The sequence below is a fragment of the Caloenas nicobarica genome, chromosome 6 (assembly GCF_036013445.1).
Source record: "Caloenas nicobarica isolate bCalNic1 chromosome 6, bCalNic1.hap1, whole genome shotgun sequence".
Taxonomy (NCBI): Eukaryota; Metazoa; Chordata; class Aves; order Columbiformes; family Columbidae; genus Caloenas; species Caloenas nicobarica.
The window spans coordinates 5,352,413-5,372,656 of NC_088250.1; the positions used below are offsets into that span (position 1 = coordinate 5,352,413).

Genomic DNA, 20,244 nt, shown 5'->3' on the forward strand with positions numbered 1-20,244 from the left:
TTAAAATCTCTACAACACACTGTCTTTGCCAGAAAAATTTTGAATGACTTGTCCTCAGACGCTCCAGGAGTGCCAAGGATCGAAGAAGAAAAGTCTGAAGAGGAAACAGCAGCACCTGCCATCGCCACTGTTACGGTGCCAACTCCCATTTACCAAACCAGCAGTGGGCAGTACAGTATGTAGTCTGAATTTCTCAGTGGTGCTAGTAAGTGGGGATGAGAAGATGAAGAACTATTATTTCTATATAACTGTTTGGACTAGGACAAAACAGGAGGTGAAAATGAGGTTAAATTAGTGTGACTGTTTGATAACCATTCCTTTTAAACACGTTCCTACTGTAAGTATTTGAAATGTCCAGTTAACTGCTTGCCAGTTAGTGCAGCTAATGCATCCTGAGGCAAAATATGAATTAACCATAATGCTCTTATAAACTTTTTAATTTCAGGAACCAGATGAGATAACTCAGAAGTTTATTTTTTTCCTGGCAGATTATTAATCCTGGTTCACAAAATTGTAACCTCATTAATAGAAAAAACATTACAGTCTGCAATTTTATTTTTAGACAGTCTTGAAAAAATAAGAGCTTCAGCAACCTTATTTAAAATATGTAATAAATATACATTTCTGTGTTTTCTATATTCATTAGATTTTATAGAGTGCTTTAACTTAGAGGAGTGGGGATGCAGCTAGAGTTCACACACTGTCTCACACAAACACAGTATTAAATATGCAAAAGGGAGAAGGAACTACTTGTTTACATCATTCTCTCAAAATCTCTTTAAAATTTTGTATCTCTGTTTACTCCTTAGCGCTTTGCCAAATACCCTGCTTAATTTTATTGAAACGGATGTGGTTAACTCTGCTTTCCTACCATTACTGTAAAATAACTGCTTGTGCAGATACTTGAGATTCTTGTGTGTCTGTGTATAGGAACACAGTGAAATTCTGTAAAATCACAAATGATGCTGATGACACAGTACACACACAAAAGAGTAAGACTGCTTGAAGGAAAAAAAAATGTGTGAAACTGGACCTTTATGAATGAAAACAGTGCTAGGAAGGTGCTGAGGAAGCTGTAGAGAAGGGGGGATACAATCAGAAGAAAAAAAAAATGCCAAAGCAAGAGGAAAGTGAAACACAAAATGGATAGCAACAGCAGCAGAGGAGACTGAAGGGCATAAAGCATGGAAGAGGAGAGGAAATTCAGATGAGAAGAAAGAAAGAACTGAGGAAAAGATGTAAACCAACCAAGAAGAAAATCTTAACTAAGAAATTCAAAAGTATTCCCTGTGGGAGGATTGTAGCTCCTCTGTTTGATTCTCTTTTATCAGAGAAACTAATTTATGTTTTAGGCTGTGGGTTTTGGCCCCCCCAAAAATACGGGTCTCACAAAAATTTGAAAACTTACTTCAAAAACATTTCTTTAATGTACATTAAAGCCATGCATCTGATTTGAGGGCATGTAAGGGTTCAAGGGATTGAACTTAGTATTCTTCTAGTAGGTTTAATACTGGAAGCTAATGAGTAAATTAGTGTCTTAAATTCTGTGTCCTTTTTTTTTTTCTTCAGTTGCTATTACCCAAGGAGGAGCAATACAGTTGTCTAACAATGGCACAGATGGAGTACAAGGTCTCCAGACGCTGACCATGACCAACGCAGCTGCAACCCAACCTGGCACCACCATTTTACAATATGCACAGACCACAGACGGACAACAGATACTCGTACCCAGCAACCAAGTTGTTGTACAAGGTGAGGAACTTCACAGCCAGTCATTCTGTATAATGTATTCTCCATGCAGATCAAAGTCGCCAACCTAACTCCTTCAAATGCATCAGGAAACAAAATTAAGACCTTTGGCATAGATAAGTCTCCAAAATGAGTCAAGGAAAGTCCAGGCAAAGCTCTTTGTCACATTTTCTTGGAGCCATTCCCTTCAGATTGATAAAATTATAGATGTTTTGGGTTTACTTCTTAAAACAATATATTTATTTTTGGCTTTCCATGCTCTATTTCCTGCATTTTGCCCACATGATTTTTTTAATGTGTTCTGCAAAAACTCATGCCATTTTAGAGTTCTGAGCTCTCCCAGACAGTTATCTGCAAGAATAAGAAATATAAGGCAAAGCATTAAAGTTAGGAAAGAAGGTTGTTTGATACGTTCTTTCTACAAGGACACTTTAATTCATTAGTAATTTTTCCCCTCTTCAGTTACAAGTCATAATTTCTTCCTCTTGTGGCTTTTGTAACTAGTCACCAAGTACTTAATCATTGAGTCTTAGAATCATAGAATAATTTAGGAAAGTGCATTAGGAGAGATCATTTGGTCTAGCCCTCCACTTAGAGCAAGCAAGGCTAGTTCAACTTAGAATAAGTTGATGTTTTTTATTGTATTAAAATATATGTTTGGGTTTATTAAAAACTGGGAGGCCATTAAAAATCTGTTTATTAAAAATAACAGAAAAATGTACCCCTGCTTTTATGGTTGTAAAGCAGGTGATTTGAAAGTTTTCCAGTGAAGAGGTCTCCAGGCATCAGTGAAAATAAATAGCTGAGAAAAAGAGTATTGATGCATTGATCTTCTGGTTTTTGTGCTCTTAAGGACATGTGATTTCTTTAGGTGGTGTCATATTTTTTTATGAGCTCAGGCAAATATAACACGCTCCTACATTACAGTAAACACACAAACCCGAGACCTAGTTCGTTCTAGAGAAGCGGTGAAGGTGAGTGCCTGGCTTGCGCTGTCTCTCTTGTTGGAGTAAATGCTACATTTCTACACCCTTTTTTCTGTGCCAGATACTTACACGTGCAGTTTCTCCTTTTGCAGACAGACATTTGGAGCATAGCTAGAAATACCGTTTGCCATCCTTCATCTTCTTAAAACTGCTAAAACTGCCCCAAAACCAGAGAACTAAAAATAAATGTACTATGGGAGAAAGAAACAAGACAAATCAAGGTGGGAAGCGCAAGTGAAGACTTCTTCAGCAGGAATGCCCAAAACCTTGCACACGTTAATAAACTAAGGCTGAGATAGCGATGATGACCCAGAGGATGGTCATTCCTCCCGTACGGCAGCCCAGAGCGCGTGGTTAAAGAGACGACTTCTGCCCTTCGCCGTCACCAAACTGACACGATGTTCCCTTGTGTCTTTCAGCTGCCTCAGGAGACGTGCAGACCTACCAGATCCGCACCGCGCCAACCAGCACCATCGCACCAGGTGTAGTCATGGCCTCCTCGCCAGCACTTCCAACCCAGCCGGCAGAAGAGGCCGCACGGAAGAGAGAAGTGCGTCTAATGAAGAACAGGCATGTGCATTTAGATCACTTTTTTCCTAGCCAGCCCTGCATAGAACTAGAGTGTTAAGCGCTAAGAATCCTGATCTTTCTTAGTCATTCTATTAAATGCTTTCTGGAGAATTTGCCTTTAAATAAAGGTGCAAAGCAAAGAAGCGCATCTGCTAATGCCATGTGTTGTGACTATGAAACCTTAAGTAAAGGTGTTGGACTCATTCTGTGAGTTACGTGTATTTGTTGCCATAAGGAGAAAAGTCATTGGTGAGGGACTTGTATGACTGCAGGTATATTCTTACAAACACCAAGGTGAGTTGATTTTTTTATGTTGATATATTAATGTAGTTTCCTTGCCTTGCCTTTTGGGTTTTCTCCTCCAGAGGCAGAAAGACTTAAGGAAAGGCTGAATTACCTAAATGACCCAATGCTTGTCGAGGGACTTTAATGAAGTAAATAATGCTGAACACCAGAGTTCACTTTTAAAAAGTTTTTTGTACAGAATGTCACCCGTCTCCCTTTTTTATGTATTTTTCTGATATCAGTGAATAGTAGATGTCACCCTTTCAGGCTCTGCATTTGAGAAAAAATTAATTAGTATTCCGAATACCCTCATTTAGTCAGCAGTCTTACTCCAATAAAAGAAAGCTTTTATGTTTTGGAAATCCAAGAAAAACAATGAGGAATTACCCCCACTTGAGTTAAACTGACAGCTTTTGCAACAGTATCATGTTGTGTGTCGCGCTTTTAGCCTGCCTGCTTAATAGATATTTGCAAATCTAAGCTCCATAGCAAAGCAGGAGAAAGAGGTATAAAGAGGCAGATGGTGAGGTGGTAGTTATTGGAGGATTATAGCATAAATATTCATAGATATTATTGTGCAAATTCTCTGTGTAAATTTTACATTTTAAAAGCTCTTTTGTAATTCAGTATAACTCTAGCTGTTCATAAGGAACACAGACTTGAGGTTCCTCAATATACAGCCCAAGCTGGCACAAAAATCACAAAAAAAGAGAAAAAGTTGTCACCCAAGAAGACAGGTTAGTAGTTTGCACTGGGAGGCACTTCCTGATCCAGTACTACTTAAATCTTCTGGTGACACAAGTAACAGCCCCACATGGCTTAATTTCTAAATGTTGCACATGGCCCATTGAAGTGCTGTATGCATGTGAGATTGTATTTGTAGGAGAGACAAATTGATACCCGAGTCCGTTCAGGGCTTACAAGCTAGGCTTTCTTCATCCTGTCTCGTTTGTGAACCTGAATTTCAAAAATTACTTTTAGAGTCTCCTTACCAGGTAGGTCTTGGAACAGACTATTTTTTTTTTTAACCTAGTACTACAACTATTATTTATCTAATAAGCGAAAGAACTGGGTTCAATTTTGTCCTCTCATTTCCCAGAACATTGGCTGCATTACCAATCTATGCAGTATTAGCAACGAAGGGACACTCAGACTCTCCTTTTGAAGCTGCTCTGCTTTGCACCTAAAGGTTCAGGGCAAGCGTGTGCGTTTACACGTATCTGCAGTGTGCTGCTCTGACAAGCTACCTTCCAGGTATTTTTCAGTGGTGTTCTTGGTATGTTACCAAGTTATCTACAGCAAATTAATCTTTACAAAGCAAGCCTTAAAAGTTTGGCTGTCTCGAGACCTGCCTCAGCACATTAACACTGCCATGTTCTTGGCATAGCAGACAAGGATTAAAGAATTATATGGTTGCTAGTGTCTGTTTATTTTGTGATTTTTTTTAAATTCGAGTCATTTATATTATCATTGCAGTGATGCAGATGTTATTAATAAAATGAAAGCATTGCTTGAGAGCAAATACATGAATTCTCTAAATGTAGCTTTTTTTGCACCACTTGAACATCCTGACCATTAGTATTTGGTTGGACTGCAGCAAAGGGAAGAGTTAAGACTATAACAGGTAAACATTGGTCTTATCTATGTTGTTATTGTCCATCTATTTATTATAATAAAAATCAACGAAATTATTCAACTTGGCCTGCAGGCTCTAATGTAAGTCCTGCAAGCAGAATTTTGTCATTGAGTAGGATCCTTTTCTCACAGAAGCAGAATTTCATTGGTGCTGGCTTACTGGGATCTACGTGTTAAGATGATCTGTGGATCTTGAGTGTGTGTGATTTGTGAGAGACAATTGTTATTAATGCAGCCTTTCTTCCTAACTTGCATTTCTTATTGATACCTCCATATTCTAAAAATGGCAGTACTAGGTGAAAGGTTTGACCTGAAGAGTTAAGTAGCCCATGTCTGCAGGTAATTGTTCTGGATTTGAATGGGTTTTTTTTTTTTTGCTTTGCAGAGAAGCAGCACGTGAATGTCGCAGGAAGAAAAAGGAGTATGTGAAATGTCTAGAAAATCGAGTAGCTGTGCTTGAAAACCAAAACAAGACACTGATTGAGGAGTTGAAAGCACTTAAGGACCTTTACTGCCACAAATCAGATTAATTTTGGATTCCCATTTTCACTTGTCCAGGTGGGATAGAGACTGGTTCTGGTTATACCCAGAAAGACAAAGTAAACTTTTAATTTTCTAAACATTTCTTTTTTTCTATGCGCAAAACTGCCTGAAGCAACTACAGAATATATTTCATCTGTGCTTTGCATCAAACTGTGAATGTTCAAGTACTTGCCTCCTCTTCTCCCCCTACAAGATTATTTTCATCATCAGTCTCAGCGCGAAGAAGAACAGGCTTCTTTCTCATCTCCCCATCCTCTTCAAGGAGTTACAGTGGTCACTTGGGAAGTTACTGTGGGGAGGGTCCTTTCATAATGATTTCAAGAATTTGTGCTGAGCTCTTTCCATTGCCTTAGAGACAGAAACACCCCAGCCTCTTGGTCCAGAGAACTGTGGGCCACATAAGTGGAGCATGCACGGTGCAATGAAGAAGCAATGGTTGCCAAATTGGTTTCAGGTATTCATTATGAAATATAAAAATACACGGCTAAGCAGCATGCCAAAGGAAAGGCGCTTCACAGTCATGTTCTTGGTGTGGAGATCACAAACCTTTTTTGAACTAGCCCAGGAGGGGTTTTGGTTTGTAGTCTGTATTAAGCCCTCCTGGACTAGTGAAAACTTCTCCATACCTCAGAAATTAGCTTCACTGGTCAGTTGTTGCTGCTCAAAGCTTATGTGTGCAAGTGTGTTCAACGTTCTAAATGCACAAAAGGCAAACACGAGTTTCATAGGATATTGGTTAGGAAATTATATTCGGGTGGGAAAAGAATTCAGAATTTTAAAAGTACAATAGCGATGTTTAGAAAACAGTCATGTAATAAGCAAGGGTAACACAAGAAAGCGCTGCCTTTTTGTTTGCAGAACAACTAAGCAGTTGAAGCACGGCCAACTCGACATACGTACTCCCTGACGACAGTATAGCCTGTGTCCCAGGTTCTCTCAAGCAACGAGGTTATTTCTGTTTCCCTACTACCATCTCAAGTTATGCAATGGAAACACCAGCCTGGTTTGCTAGATTCTTTTTCAAACTTTGAGGCTGCCTTCCATGCATAAATTAAGTTGCAGTATGCCAACTCCCAGGACAACCTCAAATATTGAAGAGGACTTCAAACACAAATATTCCAACTTCTGCTTCGCAAGGGACAATATTAATTATTTGAACCTGGCCAGGCTAGCTAAATTCTTAATTTATTCAGAGGATTTATTTCATGTAAAGGGTCAGATACACCAAGTAATTTATTCCTGCAAGTAAAATTACTCACGTGCCTCAGATGTTTGCAACATCAGGGGTTTTTGTGCGCACTGAGGAAACGTGGTCTTTCCCAGATTTACATTGTTTAAAAGGTAGTTCACGTTCAAAAACAACTCTGTACTAAGCATTAGGACTCCAGAAGAATCATGCTCAAAAAGAACCAAAAAAGAATGTCAAGAAGTCGTGCAAAAGAATGTGTCAAAAAGAATCATGTGCAGTTTGTTTCCTGTCCCTCTGAAGCAGTGTCTTGATACACTAACTTGGGTCATTGATGGAGTGAGTTTACTTTGGCTTATGGTCAAACTTTATATAGGAGAGACATATGAATAAGATTCTGGTCTGTACTAATGTCTTGCCTAGCAAAGTATTTGCTAATATTTTTTTTCCCATTCACTCTGGTTTTAAGATGAACTTCAAACACAAGCTTCTGAAAGGTTACACAATCAATGTGATGTTAGAAGAAGAACATTTGGAAGACTCTGGGCAGTGAGTCTCAAACAGCTAAGCAGTATTAAAAGTTCTAGTTTTCCCATTTGAGAGGGCATTCAGTTTCCAAGTGACTTTAAAAGGAGCAGGGTTAAACTCGTAGCATTATTGTTAAATCTAGAGTTCTCAATACTGACGAATTATGTTTGTATTTCAATAAGAGAACATAAGTATCAGAATTATGAAAGAATTTGCTTTCACAAGTGTTGAGGGAGTTTTTAAATGGTCTATGTTTATCTGCCATAGAGAACTGACTTTCATGTTTTTATTTAATGGAAGATGAATTTATTACTTCAGCAATGCAAATTTAAAGAAGACCCAAAATTCTCAGCAATGCTTTTATAAAAAAATGTCTGATTCTTAAAGTCAGAGAATACAATCACATACAACAGTTACCAGTTTTTCAGAACTAGTGCTGAAGTAGAAATGTCGATAATGCAGGAGTCACTTCTTGTAAAACATGAAGCTCATAACGGCTTTCTTTACACAGTTACACACAGAATGGTTCCTCCAGCTGAGAAACCCAGAAAAGCCTGCATGTGCTGCATCAAGGCTGTTTCTTTTGTAGAACCATCTGTGTGCAAAAACTTGAGTTTTTGCAGTGAGCCTGACCCAAGAGCTGTTTCTGGTGGGTGATGAGCAGTGTCCAGCACTTGCTGATAGTCACTTGGGACAAAGCCTGGGAGCAGAATGGACCAGGGAGCCTAAACCGGTACCTGGACGGGGTTCTTCTAATACAGGGTTGGTGCAAATTTGTGCAGCAGCGAGAGGAGAACCGTGTTACCCGTTTGGCTGTGCGTGGGCTGGAGTGTTATTAGCCTGGACCTCATTAGTAATTAACATTTCACTAAGAAAAAGAACGTTAGTTTTATAGTACGGACGGACCTGCAAGAGTCTTTATTTATGCTGCACTGAGGATTTAGGGACTTGGATTTCTTTAATGGAAATTTTAAATTACAAGAATAAAAAATATATTAGACCAAGTACAGGGCTGGCTACGGTTACCCATACATGCTTTATTATTCATATTAACCCAGGAAGGGAAAGAATATGAGACAGGAATCCATTCATATGTTATTTACCAAGTAATGAGGTTGGGGTAATCAGCTTCTATAAACTAAGGCCATTTAGAAGTAGGACAGATATTATGCTGGCAGGGGAGAAGGAGGGTTAGTTTTATATCTCACGATGGTGAGTTTTCAAGAACTGATAGCCTGTTTTACCTGAAGAGAGGGTTAGAAAGGGCTAGATTCATTATGTTCATAATAAACAAGAATTGATTTGAAATATAATTTTTGTAATGTCATTATTTTGCAAAACAACAGCACCAATCAGGCAGTTAAGATATTGTCAGAGGTGCTCTTTTAATTTAGATATTCTTGGAAAATACATATGTATAATATATGTACATATATATATATACACACAGTATATAATCTACAGCTCTGAGAGCTTTTAAGTCAGGAATGCTGAGTATTATAGTATATGGAGGTCAGAAAAAATTTTTACTTTTCTGTGTGTGTCTGGGTGTGTGTGGATGTGTATGCGTGTGAAAGCTTCCCCCCGCCCCAGTAGTTCTGGGCTGCATTATTCTAGCGCTTATTACTGATTTGTTTTGTGCTGTTTCTCAGTTATCCATTTTTCAATAATTTTATTTCATCTTTCATTGCTTTTGTGAGGTTTGTTTTTTATGGACGGAGATTTTTGAAATTATGTAAACAGTTGTTTCACAACAACCACCACCCCCCAGAATAATTCACTTTTGTGCTTTTTCTCTTTGGCAGCTATATATCAAAAGCAAAACAATTGCAAAGGTTGTTAAGGCGTTATTTTCTAACGGAACCACTGGTAAGACTTCTGTTTTCCTCCTGGGGTAGTGGCGATGCATTTTTATTTAAGGAGCGATTTCACCAGAATCAGGTAGTCGCCAGCACCGTTGCTTGTATCTGAAAGCACAATTTCAGCCTGTCATGCTCATCAGGACTGTACGGACACCTGCAGGTCCTGGCTCTTCTGTAGTTGTTGTTTGCGTTGCAGACCGCTGTCTCCTCTGGTACTTGTAGGTTGATCAGAAAATTGGTGGGGTGTTTGGAATCATTAAGAGGCTCAGGAAAAGAAAAAAAAAAAAAAGATTTAATAAGGAAAAACAGCCCTCATAGCTTCTGGTCAAAATTTGTACTATTTTTTTTTTTTGATCTGGGCTTCCAGTAGACTGCAGCTGCAAGTAGTCATCTGTTAGTGAAAACTGGCCTCTGTTTTTTTTTAATAGGTTTTTAATTTATGACAGCCAGCCAGTGCTTTTTGTGGATTAAAATAAAGACAAATCTCCCCATCAAAGCAAGTTCATTATCAGTGGTTGCAAATCTATGACAATTCACAGAGGATTTCTTTGGTTTTCTAAGACCCTGTTTTTAGTAATTTTTTCACCCTGAAGCTGGTTAGTGATGTAACATTTGCCAACGATCTAACCAAAAGGTCATGTATTTATTTTTGTTACACTATATTCTTTGTAAATGTTTAACTAAAATGTGCACTTTTAAAAAAAATACAGAACAAAAAGGAAAAAAAAAAAAAAAGAGCAATTGGGTTTGCTTAAGAAGCTCCCTGGCACAATTGTTGTAATCCTGCTGCCTGCACACAATTTACTCCTCTCCTCACAGTTGACTCCCCCGCAAATTTAACTTGCTGATCAGCACCTGGCGTCCAGCAGGCGTTACTGCAAAATGGCAGGAGGTGCGAACTGGCAGGACTGAAGACTGGAAAGAATTGGGTGTGTGGTGTCTCCGAGCAGCGTGTACAGGATGGATGTGAAATTATCTTTAGAATAGAACTAGTTCAGTGATCCCAAGTGGGAAAGGGAGGTTAATTTGGAAGGAAAGCTGAACTATTTTTCAGTCACTTTATTCCCCTTTTCTTAATTTGAGATTTGGCTGCAAGTTTTACAAGCTGCATTCCAAGAAAATAAATCAAAAGGCTTTCCATTTCTTTGACACCAGGGAGTAAAGGTACATTGACAATGTGTCACTTTGCTTTAAAAGATAAAAAAGAGCACAACCACCTTTCTTTTGCAGGAGCAATGATAATTTAGCTATAACCCTGAGATCTGTCACTGTGAGCAGGTTTAAAAAGCATACAGTACATTGATGGTTCTCTGTACTGTGCCTGGGAACTCATTTCCCTGAGCTTTTGAATTTGCTGGTTGTAAAAGACACTGATTTTGCAGAAACCTGAATGTATCGCGAAGCTCAGTTGGTTTGGGAGGAGCCAGACCGATGAAGAGAACAGGGTGCTGAAATCCTACCTACTGTGTGCTTGTGACAGGTTCAGGTCTGTGGATGGATTTGGCTTAAATCCGTACATCTTTGGGAAATAGGGACCAGATCCAGTTGGAAAAGAGGGTTTGTGTTTCAAGTGGTTTTGCCTCGGAATGTGTTTTCGAAGTGTATTTAAGCTCTAGCCCACAAAGATATTTGCTTGGGCTTGTTTGCGTAGCACAAATTGAAGACAGTGACCTGTTTGCGTTCTGGTACCGCCAGTGCAGTTTGTGACTTGCTGTGTCGCCTCAGCTTTATATTTCTCTAAATTAGGGGATAGCTGAGTTGAGAGCATGGGGAAGGAAGAACTCGAGCCAGGTAGTTATCTGGAAATGGCCACTCTTACAAACTAAGGATGTTTGGATGCTCTCTACAAGTTGCGTTTTATCCAGGTGCCACTCCATTTTTTTGTGTGTGTGTAATGACATTTATTTATATTAAAACATTAATTTTAAAAAATTTTAGAACTTCGAGTTTGTATGAGATTTGAAACTGTGCTGCTTATATGGACTTGTAGGGATGGGATGGGGAACGGGGCAAAAAGAGGTGCTAGTTGGCAGCCAACCCCTCCACGGACTTGTCCACAGATCGGTTGCTCACTTCAAGAATTAGTTATTTCTACTCTGGATTTATAATTAGAAATTGTTTTGGAACAATATTCTTCAGGGAAGCTTCCAGAGCAAGCGTTATTAGTCTCCCTTTGTAATATAAGCTGGAAAGAGTAAGTTCACCTCATCTGCATTTCTGAATCTTTACCCAAACCATGTCAGCAGAGAACAGGGTATTTGAGCTCGACTCCCACGTACTTGTGGAAGACTAAATGAAAATCCAGTATTGGGGGGGGAATAAATTCTTATTTACATTTCCCCAAAAATCCAGAAACATCCTTGTTGTGGGTTTTGTTTTGGTTTTTGGTTGGTTTTGTTTTTTGTTTTTGTTTTGGTTTTTTTTACTTATTTTTTTTGTGCTTTATCTGTGTTTAAAAAAATGTACTGGGTTATAATGCATTTTATTAACACTATGTACATATTAGCTGCTTTGTGTTTCAGAATGGTAGTAATTGCTTTGTATATTAAAGTGATTCTTGTGAATTTGTGAATTATTGTCATAAAGAAGTGTTTTTTCTTACTGTAACCTTTGTGGTATAAACTGTCATAACTCCCTTTTTACACAAACATTTATGTGCAGTCACATAAACATGCTTTAAAAAACTCTATAGAGTCTCTTTTTTGAGCAGGATGTTCCGTTTATGCTAATTGAGTGGCAAATGGTAGCTAGACAGGAATATGGGAAAAGGTGTATTTTAAGAAGGCTCTTATGATCTGTGGCCTGCTGTAAGTATTCATGAGAGATTTTCCCCAAAGGAAAGGTTTTTAAATCCCAATTACATTGAAGTAGATTAGTGAGAAGTTAGATCCTGAAGAACAAAGTTTCTCTTCCACTTCTGATATTGTTAAACCTGCTTTCCAGTATTCATTCTGGTGGCAATTAGTTCTGTTGTTTAATGATGTGTGAGAGGCTTTTCACAGTTCAAATGTTCTTTTTTTACCCACTTTTAAGCATTCCTGTAAACCACGATGTTAATAACAGAGCAGAACAGAAGGCAGCAAACACTGCAAGGATCACAACCTGGTTACATCATCTGCGAGGCTGGATCTAAACCCTGGGATGAAAGCCAGAAGGAGAAATTCAGCACTGAGGTAAACACACCTCCAGTGAAACCAAGGGGAGGCAGTAAGGTCAGCTCATTATGGCTGGGATTTTGTGGTTTTCACAACTGAGTGTTTTCATAATGCCATTCACGTCGTTGCTCAGAAAAACGTGTATCTTAGTAATGAGGGAGAGTCCCGAACAGGAGTTAGTCCATGAGATAAAAATGCAGTTTGGCTTGAATTTCGGACTGAAAGAATCTGGTAACACAGGTCGCTGTGCAGTCAGTAGACCAGCTGGTAAACCTGATTCTTCTGACACTGCTGCACCTTGAAGCTCTTTGTCCATAAGATACAGAGCTGCACTTCATACTCTGCCTTAATATTAATCAAACATCACTTTAGTTGCAATGACATTTTAGAAGTTGGTTCCCTTGCAGAAGGGCATGTTTCAGGAATGGTTTCACAATCTCACAGCATGGTCACGTCTTACGTGGTCACTTCCCCATGTCTTGGATCCTCTCCCTAGGGTGAGTATTTTATTTCTCAAGAGACACTTTATGTATTGACCCACTACCCAGGGACCCATGCCCAAACACATCCTCCCTGCAGATGAGTTCACATCATCTGTTACAAAACAGGACTGATGCAATGGAACCACCCAAAGGAGAATCACGCTGACTTCTCTAGTCCTGGGATGACCAAGGTGAGAGAAGGAAGCACCTTCTGCAGGGCAGGGTTTTGGTGTAATTGCCAAACAGCTGCTTAAACACTGACATGCATCTGATAGCAGAGCAGAAGCTCACCCAGTAGCAGTGAGTGATGTCCCCTTGAGGGGGTGCCACTTGTTGAGCTTTGCAGGTCAGGGGCAAGACACTCACCTGAGCTGCCAGTGGCATCTCACATTTTTCTTATGGGCAGTAGCATTGCTTCAGCCTTCCAGTGTACTCCTGGGGTTTGCATACAGCTGCTGTGCAGCAGCTACACAGCAAAAGAGGCCAAGGCACACTCCTGCTCTTACAGGAAGGCAACAGGCAGTGGAAAAACAGACCCTGAAAGCTGCTCAACAATTAGAAAGGTATGCAATTAAACTGTAGTGTTTTAAAAGTACAAAACTTTTCCTGTCATTGAAGCGAGGCCTGGAGCCTTGAAAGTGTGTAGGTTGCTGCAGTAGGCTTTATTCTGCACTACACTGGGCTTTATTCTGTGCTATTTAAGCAGGCTTTTAAGGCATGCTTCCACAGCTGTCAGTATTGCAAGCTGCAGCCTCTTGCAAGCGCCAAGCACAGCCGGGCAGCAGCTTTCCCCACACAGCCCGTCACATGCGCTCACAAGCCCAAGCACCAGCACGCCGCTTTCTGCCAGCTCCAGCCTGGAACATCCACTGAGCACAGGCAAGCTCAGAGACAAGGGAACACCAGTGAGGAGGAAAAGGAAGAGGAGCAGTGAGAACTTACGGCCACACTGAAAACTAGAGCCAGAAAGAGAGTGGGGAGAGCTCCTAACTATTTTCAACCATCGCTCAGCCAGTTGATACAACAGAAAAGCCATGTCTGGCTCATTAAAGCTTATATCATGCTCTGGATTTAATTAAAAGTATTGTTTTCCTTCCTTCAAAGGGACTTGAACTCTGGTTTCAGACTGCATATTCCAGCCAGCGGCCTAAATACTGTTTTAGTGACACCATGTGGCTTCTGAGGATACTGTTGTGAGTGTTCTAAAGCAGCAACTCTTCAGGCTGAGTCCAGAGCCAAGCAAGGAACTAAACTGAAAACACGGAGAGACGCATCAGGAATGGAGCGCAAGATCTTTGGGCCTCATTCATGGGACCTGTAATGTTAAATGTGTCATTTCCAGATTACAGTCTCCACATCACTTCTGGACACAAACCCCCCGCATCTTTTCCAGTTAAGAAGTTTGATGGAAGCAGAAGTGATAAAGAGCTGCTGACGTCCATGACCCAAAGCAGCTTCTGGTGTTACTGTAGCCAGCGCCAAAGACATGGACACGCTTAAAGCCTGAACCTGACCTGGGCTTTGTAAGTTAAGTTTAAAAAAATTCCACATCCACCAAAAAAAAAGTACTGTAGCAATTCCTGCATCTAGAAGCCTGTTGTTTCCAACAGTTTCATTCTTCCATCACTAGAAAGAGAAGGAAGTCTGCTGCTGGTGCAAGTCCAATTCCAGGCTGCAGTGCATTTTTCCCAGAGCTGTTTTTACAAGCTCAAGGTATGAAATCAGTTACTTAGAACAGGATCTACCACGCTGCACAGAAAGCATGCTGAAATCTAGACACCGCCCCAAGGTCCCAGGTAATACAAGAATACATATAACTAACAGCTCTGAGAGACAGAGCGAGCCACAAACAAAGGCAGAAAGTAAAACATTATTTAGCGGTACTTTGAGAGTTAAGGACTGATTTGATATTTAAAGAACAGTTCGAGTCTCCGTGTTTCACCTTCCCTGCTGGCACATGTGCACGTGTATCTGCTCCGCGGAGCCTTGACCTCTGCAAGGAAAAGTTATGGTGTTAGAGACAATCCAAGAACCACGACTGCTTTGGTGCTGCAGACAGGGGCTCCATGCTTGCAAGTCAGTTAAAAACACCACTGATTTCCAACCTGGCTTACTGTGCAATACTGATTCGCAATGCAGCCCCCTACCCTCAGATCTTGTTATTTTTTCCATATGTCTCTTCAATTCATTGGTGACAGCAATAGAACAACTTTACAGCAGCTGCCTTTGTTGCTTTTGCTCTTTTAAGTGGCTTCTTTTACCACAATTTTTGAGATGCAGAAGGCCTGAAGAGTTCAGGCATTTAGAGCTAGAGTCTTAGTTTATCTTTCATCCACTTCTGGAGTTAAATAATAAGGGGAAAAAAATCCACTCTATTTCTAAGTTTCCCACAGAAATCAAGTGTAGTTTGATTTTAAACAACAGATCTTTTGATGACATTTTTGATGCCTGAAGATTTCTGCAACTTAAACCAGTTTCAAAAATTACATTTGATAAAAAGTCAGTGGAAGACCCTATACAACTTCAGTATGCAGAATGTATAGTACAGTCCTTGCTGGATCAGACCAAGTGGGCAGAGAAGACCATCAGACCAAGAAGGCAGTGAAATAACACAACTACAATTATATGCTTAGGAACAGGTGTATTAAGTAGAAACAAGGGGAGGACTGAACAGCATCAGCGGTTTACTAACAAAGCATAGAGTCAAAAGTCATCCTTGCGACTAGCCCTCTGCGCTTTGTAGATATGAACATCCTTACTGGAATCATAGTGGACCTCAGAGACAGAGAAACGGCCTCTCAGCATCTTCAAGAATTTGTGATCCCTTTCATAGCGGATACGACAGGAAAGGAGAATCACGGTTTGCTCTGAGCACAGGTAGTCCAGTGTCTGAAGCAGTTCTGCAAAAGTTTCTTCCAGATAAACGATGTCTGCGCCCAGGATGAAGTCAAACGCTCCTGGAGGGAAGTTGCCCAGGTCTTTTCCCCAAGTCAGTTCCTTCACCACAGCTCTCGGACGTAGTTCGGGAGGTAAGTTAGCCTGGACATTTGACTCCAGGAACTCCAGTGCTGCCGCCCTGTCTGTGATGGTAACACGAGCACCTAAGCGGTACAGGAGCGTATGTCTCAGACAAACAGTCCATGTCCATAAATATAGCATTTGGAATACAATGCTCTAAGTCAAGCAGGCTCCTTAGCTCCTGTTAAACATTAACAATTCCCCTGAGCTGCCTGATTAAAAGCAAACAAACAAAAGAACAAAACAAGCAAAAGAGCCCACTATCTACATGCATCCTACCCTTCATCAGTCACTTAATATAAAGGATACTCCACATGAAGATTAAGTTGGGTAGAGAACAAAAAGTGTATTCTGCAGTTTTTTCATAGTGCATGGAAGTAGAGAAGTTACTTTCTGACTTTCCATAGATGACAATAGAATAATTGTAACGGGGATTGTTACAATTAACCTGCTCCAATTCTGTAATTGTTCAGTAGGTGAGGGGCAGCTAGAGAGCCTCTTCCACAGGTCAGACAAGAGTTATGCCTGTGTGATTTTGCACAGCATGACTGTATTTTGTCAAACTCCTTTGTTTTTATTATTTCAATACGCACCTTCCGCAGCCACTAGAGTTTTGAATTACAAAGTTAACCTGGGACAGTTAGCACAAATTTAACATGGTACCCAGCCCCTGCCTTAGCCATGGATAGATCACACGAAACATCTCTTCATTTCTCCAGACCCCCTGTCTGCAAAATAGGCTTATGCAAGCTCCGAGTGTGGTTTCTGTCTGTAGTTTTCTCTGTGCTGCACAGGAGGACAGGGGGAAGACAGCAAGAACAAGCTTGTTCCCTGGGGGAGGACAGCTGCAGACCTGAGTGTACCTGAGTACCGTGGTAACTGGCGCCAGCCTCAACAAGGTCCCACCATAAAGTGAACTGCAGTGGCACCACCACTACAATAAATAATGCAGCAGGCTCTGAAGTCTAACAGGAAAGGAAGAAGACCCAGACAGGAAACATCACCGTTCATGTATATAGCTTTGGTGCTAACTTCTACACCAGGCATGTATTACAGATGTAAAAGTGCCACTTTTACTGCAGTTGTAAATTGCTTTAAACGAGAAAAAAAAAAAATCTCTTACCTAATAAGGTGGCCACTATTCCCAGCAATCCAGTTCCGGCTCCCAGCTCAATCACAGACCGATCCCTGAGATCAACGACTCCCATCTCCAGATAAGCACACAGGACAACAGCCTAAGCAAAGAGACAAGGGCAATTAGCACAGGGCTCATTTCAGTCCTGCTGAACACAGGATTTCTGATTTACACCGAGAGAGAAGGTTAGAGGAAGGGTCAGGCACTTCAGGTCTGAAGCAAGACTTTCTTCAGCCCTTCTCTGCCTCTTGCCTGCACGTCTGGTCTTTTTATGCATTTTACAGAAGACTCTTACAGGCCAAGGGGAAAAAGAACCATGGAGGCTGCAGCTCACAAATGGCAACACAGCTTCATGAATCCCCAGACATAACAGGAGGCAAAAACAGTTGCATTTGGAAAGCAAATTTGGTGCAAGGGGGTGTCAAACACAATATTGCACAAGTCTAGGAAAAGGATTCGGAGTATCTTGCATGGTATTTCAAAAGGTTTCAGCCCAATGCTGTCATGCCATCAGGAAGGCCACAGTGAAAGTAATAACGCTGTTTGTATCTAACATGTTATATTTTACAGAAATCTTGATAAGGCGTGCTCTCCGTAGCAAGTTCCGTCAAAGCCAATGTCAGGAAAGACCAGCGGTCCCGTGCACCAATTCATTCGAGGAGTTTGCAAAATTGCTATGCTTGTTCTTTAAAACTAGAGGTAAGAGCCCAGTTTGTGTCTGGACAGAGACCCGATGGACGGGAAGCTTTGCAGCAGCCTCGGGCCTGCCACACACCCCTCTGTTTTGGATGGTTCTTATCCCCAAGATAAAGTCTATCAGCAGTCCTTGACCAGCAGGATCTGTACTGTGCTCTGAAGCGTGTTAAGCAAACATCATAGGCCACTGGTAAGAAATGGGTGAGAGTTTTGCGAGTTATCTGAAGTATCTCCTGTATATAGCATTGGCCGTGCAGGGTTTAAGGTGGCCTGTTTCCCCTGCAGTCCTCCAGGATCTCTTATGAGAAAAAAAAAAAAAAAAAAAGAGGGTAAAGCAGAGTTTAACGTTTTATAATTTTCTAAGGCTAGGGCAAGCGCCACAGGAATCCCCCGCAGTACGGAAATACGTCGTTCTTTGCGCACACCTACCGCGTCCCACACCACGGCCGCCACCCCCAGCCCTCGCCAGTCCTGCCGGAGCCGGATGGTGCGGCTGGCGAAGCGGTGCGTGGCCCAGGGGCTGTGCAGCTGCCGCGCTCCCCAGCCGCCTCCCTCCTCGTACGGCACCAAGGCCATCCCGGGGCCGCCGCGGGGGAGGAAGGGCCCGGCCCCTCGCCGCCCGGCCCGCCCGCTGCTCCGGCGGAGCGCCCGCTCCCCGGCGCCGCAGCCTGGGCACGGTGCGGCCACCCCGGCTGGGGACCCGGCAGCGCTCAGCGGCCGCCGCCGGCGAGCAGAGGGGATGGGGCTGGAGCTGCGGAGTCTGCAGGGCGCTCCTGCCGCGCAGCCACGGCGCGGGGAGGCAGAGCGCAGGGCACGGCTGCCCGCGGGGGCCGGGCAAAGCGGGGCCGGCCCTGGGAAGGGCTGTGGCTGCGCCCGCCCCTGGGGCTCCGCGGGGCATCGCGGGGGAAAAGCGTCGCGCTGCTTCCTGGGGGAGGCTGGGGCCGTGCAGAAGGTGCGGGACGGCCTGTGGGACGCTGCCTGCTGTCCCCGCAGCCTCTCTGTGGTTCACGCCTGTGGCTTTTGCTTCAGAGGTGTTTGGAAGTCACTGCAAAGGAGAGGTGTTTGTCCAGCCCGCCAGCTTTGTCCTCCGTTGCCAGCACGGTGAACATTGTCTCTGCAAATGCACACTGCCAGCCTCAAAGTGGTCCCTCGATTGCTGGGTAACCATTGCAGAAACACAACGTTTCTTGTGAATCCCAGCTGGAGCACTGACCAAGGCATTAAAGCCAAAGTTGCTCTCGCGTGGTGGTGAGGCGGTAAGGCCCCTGCGGCGTTGTTTGTGCACGGGCTTCTCTTCACCTTTGGTTCCATTTAATCTCTTGTTTGGCAAAACAACACAGTGCTCCTCTCCTTTGTATGTCTCCATCTCCAGTTACTTGAACTTGCTCCAAAGCCTGCTAAAGGCCACGGGAGGGCTGGGGAAGCGTCCTGGCAGCGCTTGCGCTCTGGCCGCCTGGGGCTGCTGCTGCAGGGACTTACTCCAGCAACAGGCACAGGGCCTCCAGTCGCGCTCCTCAGCCCCTGAGAGGGGCCAGGCCCTGTGTGCCAAGGGCCGTTTGTGGGGAGCGGGGCAGGGAGCAGCTCGCCCTCCCTGCACCCACCTCCAAGGGCTGGCTGGCTCGGCAGGTCCCGGTGTCACCACCGACGGGGCAAGGACGGCCCTCAAAGTTGGGGAGCGTAACCAGCCCCAGAAAACATCCCCAGTCTTTCCCGCAGGGAGCAGCAAATCTGGCTGGCAGACGCAAGCGAATGTGGTTCCATCCGAAAGTTGTCGACTTCAACAGAGTGGCTCAAAATTCACAAAAGCCTTTGTGGAAGAGCATTACAGGCTGCACAAAGGTAGCAGGAACTAAAGCTTGTTTTTAGGGTTCTGCTGCCGTAGGGGAATGGAAACCAGAATTTCGCTTGCCCCAGACCAGTTCATACTTGTCTTATGGCAACTCAAACTTCTCCTCATAAACATGCCAGAGTGGGTGTGATGATTCAGCTTGCTGTGGTTTTATGTCCTAAAGTGCTGGTCCCTTGCCACTACTCCTGCTTTTGAGAGTTTGAAACCGCTTGTGCTATTATCTCGATTATTTTAAAAATTATTTATATGGGCAGTGTGGGAAAAGCAATGAGAGTGATTACACTTCAAATGAGAACTCTGCTTGGATAAGTTTTTGAATCACTTAATGCTGTGTCTAAACTACACCATCAGGCAAACAGAGGGAAACTCCCAAAGTGCTTTTATCCCAAGAATGTGTTTTTGTAAGTCAGATATCCCTGAATATCTTCAGAGCCCAGCAGGTTCTCTACCAACCCTCCCCTGCTTTCCAGAAGTATTTCCCATTCTTCCCTGCTAATGTTACTTTGGCACTGACTTCCATGAGCCTTATGCAGGAGATCAGAAATTACTTTCCAGATCATAACTG

General features: G+C 42.5%; 2 protein-coding genes across 5 annotated transcripts in view; one reads left to right on the forward strand and one right to left on the reverse strand.

Moving 5' to 3' along the window:
* The window catches only part of CREB1 (cAMP responsive element binding protein 1), a 35,050-nt gene extending 26,255 nt beyond the window's left edge, over positions 1 to 8,795 (forward strand). For both annotated transcript variants that reach the window (XM_065638256.1, XM_065638257.1), the window contains 4 exons: positions 33 to 175; positions 1,570 to 1,752; positions 3,155 to 3,305; positions 5,611 to 8,795. In XM_065638256.1, the coding sequence (XP_065494328.1) occupies positions 33 to 175; positions 1,570 to 1,752; positions 3,155 to 3,305; positions 5,611 to 5,755 (622 nt within the window). In that variant the 3' untranslated portion in view covers positions 5,756 to 8,795. The remainder of the gene's footprint in view (positions 1 to 32; positions 176 to 1,569; positions 1,753 to 3,154; positions 3,306 to 5,610) is intronic.
* Positions 8,796 to 8,863: 68 nt separating this feature from the next.
* On the reverse strand, positions 8,864 to 18,605 carry METTL21A (methyltransferase 21A, HSPA lysine). Of its 3 annotated transcripts, none has more exons than XM_065638261.1 (3): positions 18,260 to 18,605; positions 17,123 to 17,234; positions 8,864 to 9,608 (listed from the first exon to the last, which is right to left on the reverse strand). In XM_065638261.1, the coding sequence occupies exons 1-3, from the start codon at positions 18,404 to 18,406 to the stop codon at positions 9,601 to 9,603; spliced, it is 267 nt and encodes an 88-aa protein (XP_065494333.1). In that variant the 5' UTR covers positions 18,407 to 18,605; the 3' UTR covers positions 8,864 to 9,600. The 3 variants fall into 3 exon arrangements, with proteins under 3 accessions (XP_065494333.1, XP_065494331.1, XP_065494332.1); XM_065638259.1 differs by lacking the exon at positions 8,864 to 9,608 and adding an exon at positions 15,562 to 16,082; XM_065638260.1 differs by lacking the exon at positions 8,864 to 9,608 and adding an exon at positions 15,934 to 16,155.
* Positions 18,606 to 20,244: the final 1,639 nt, after the last annotated feature.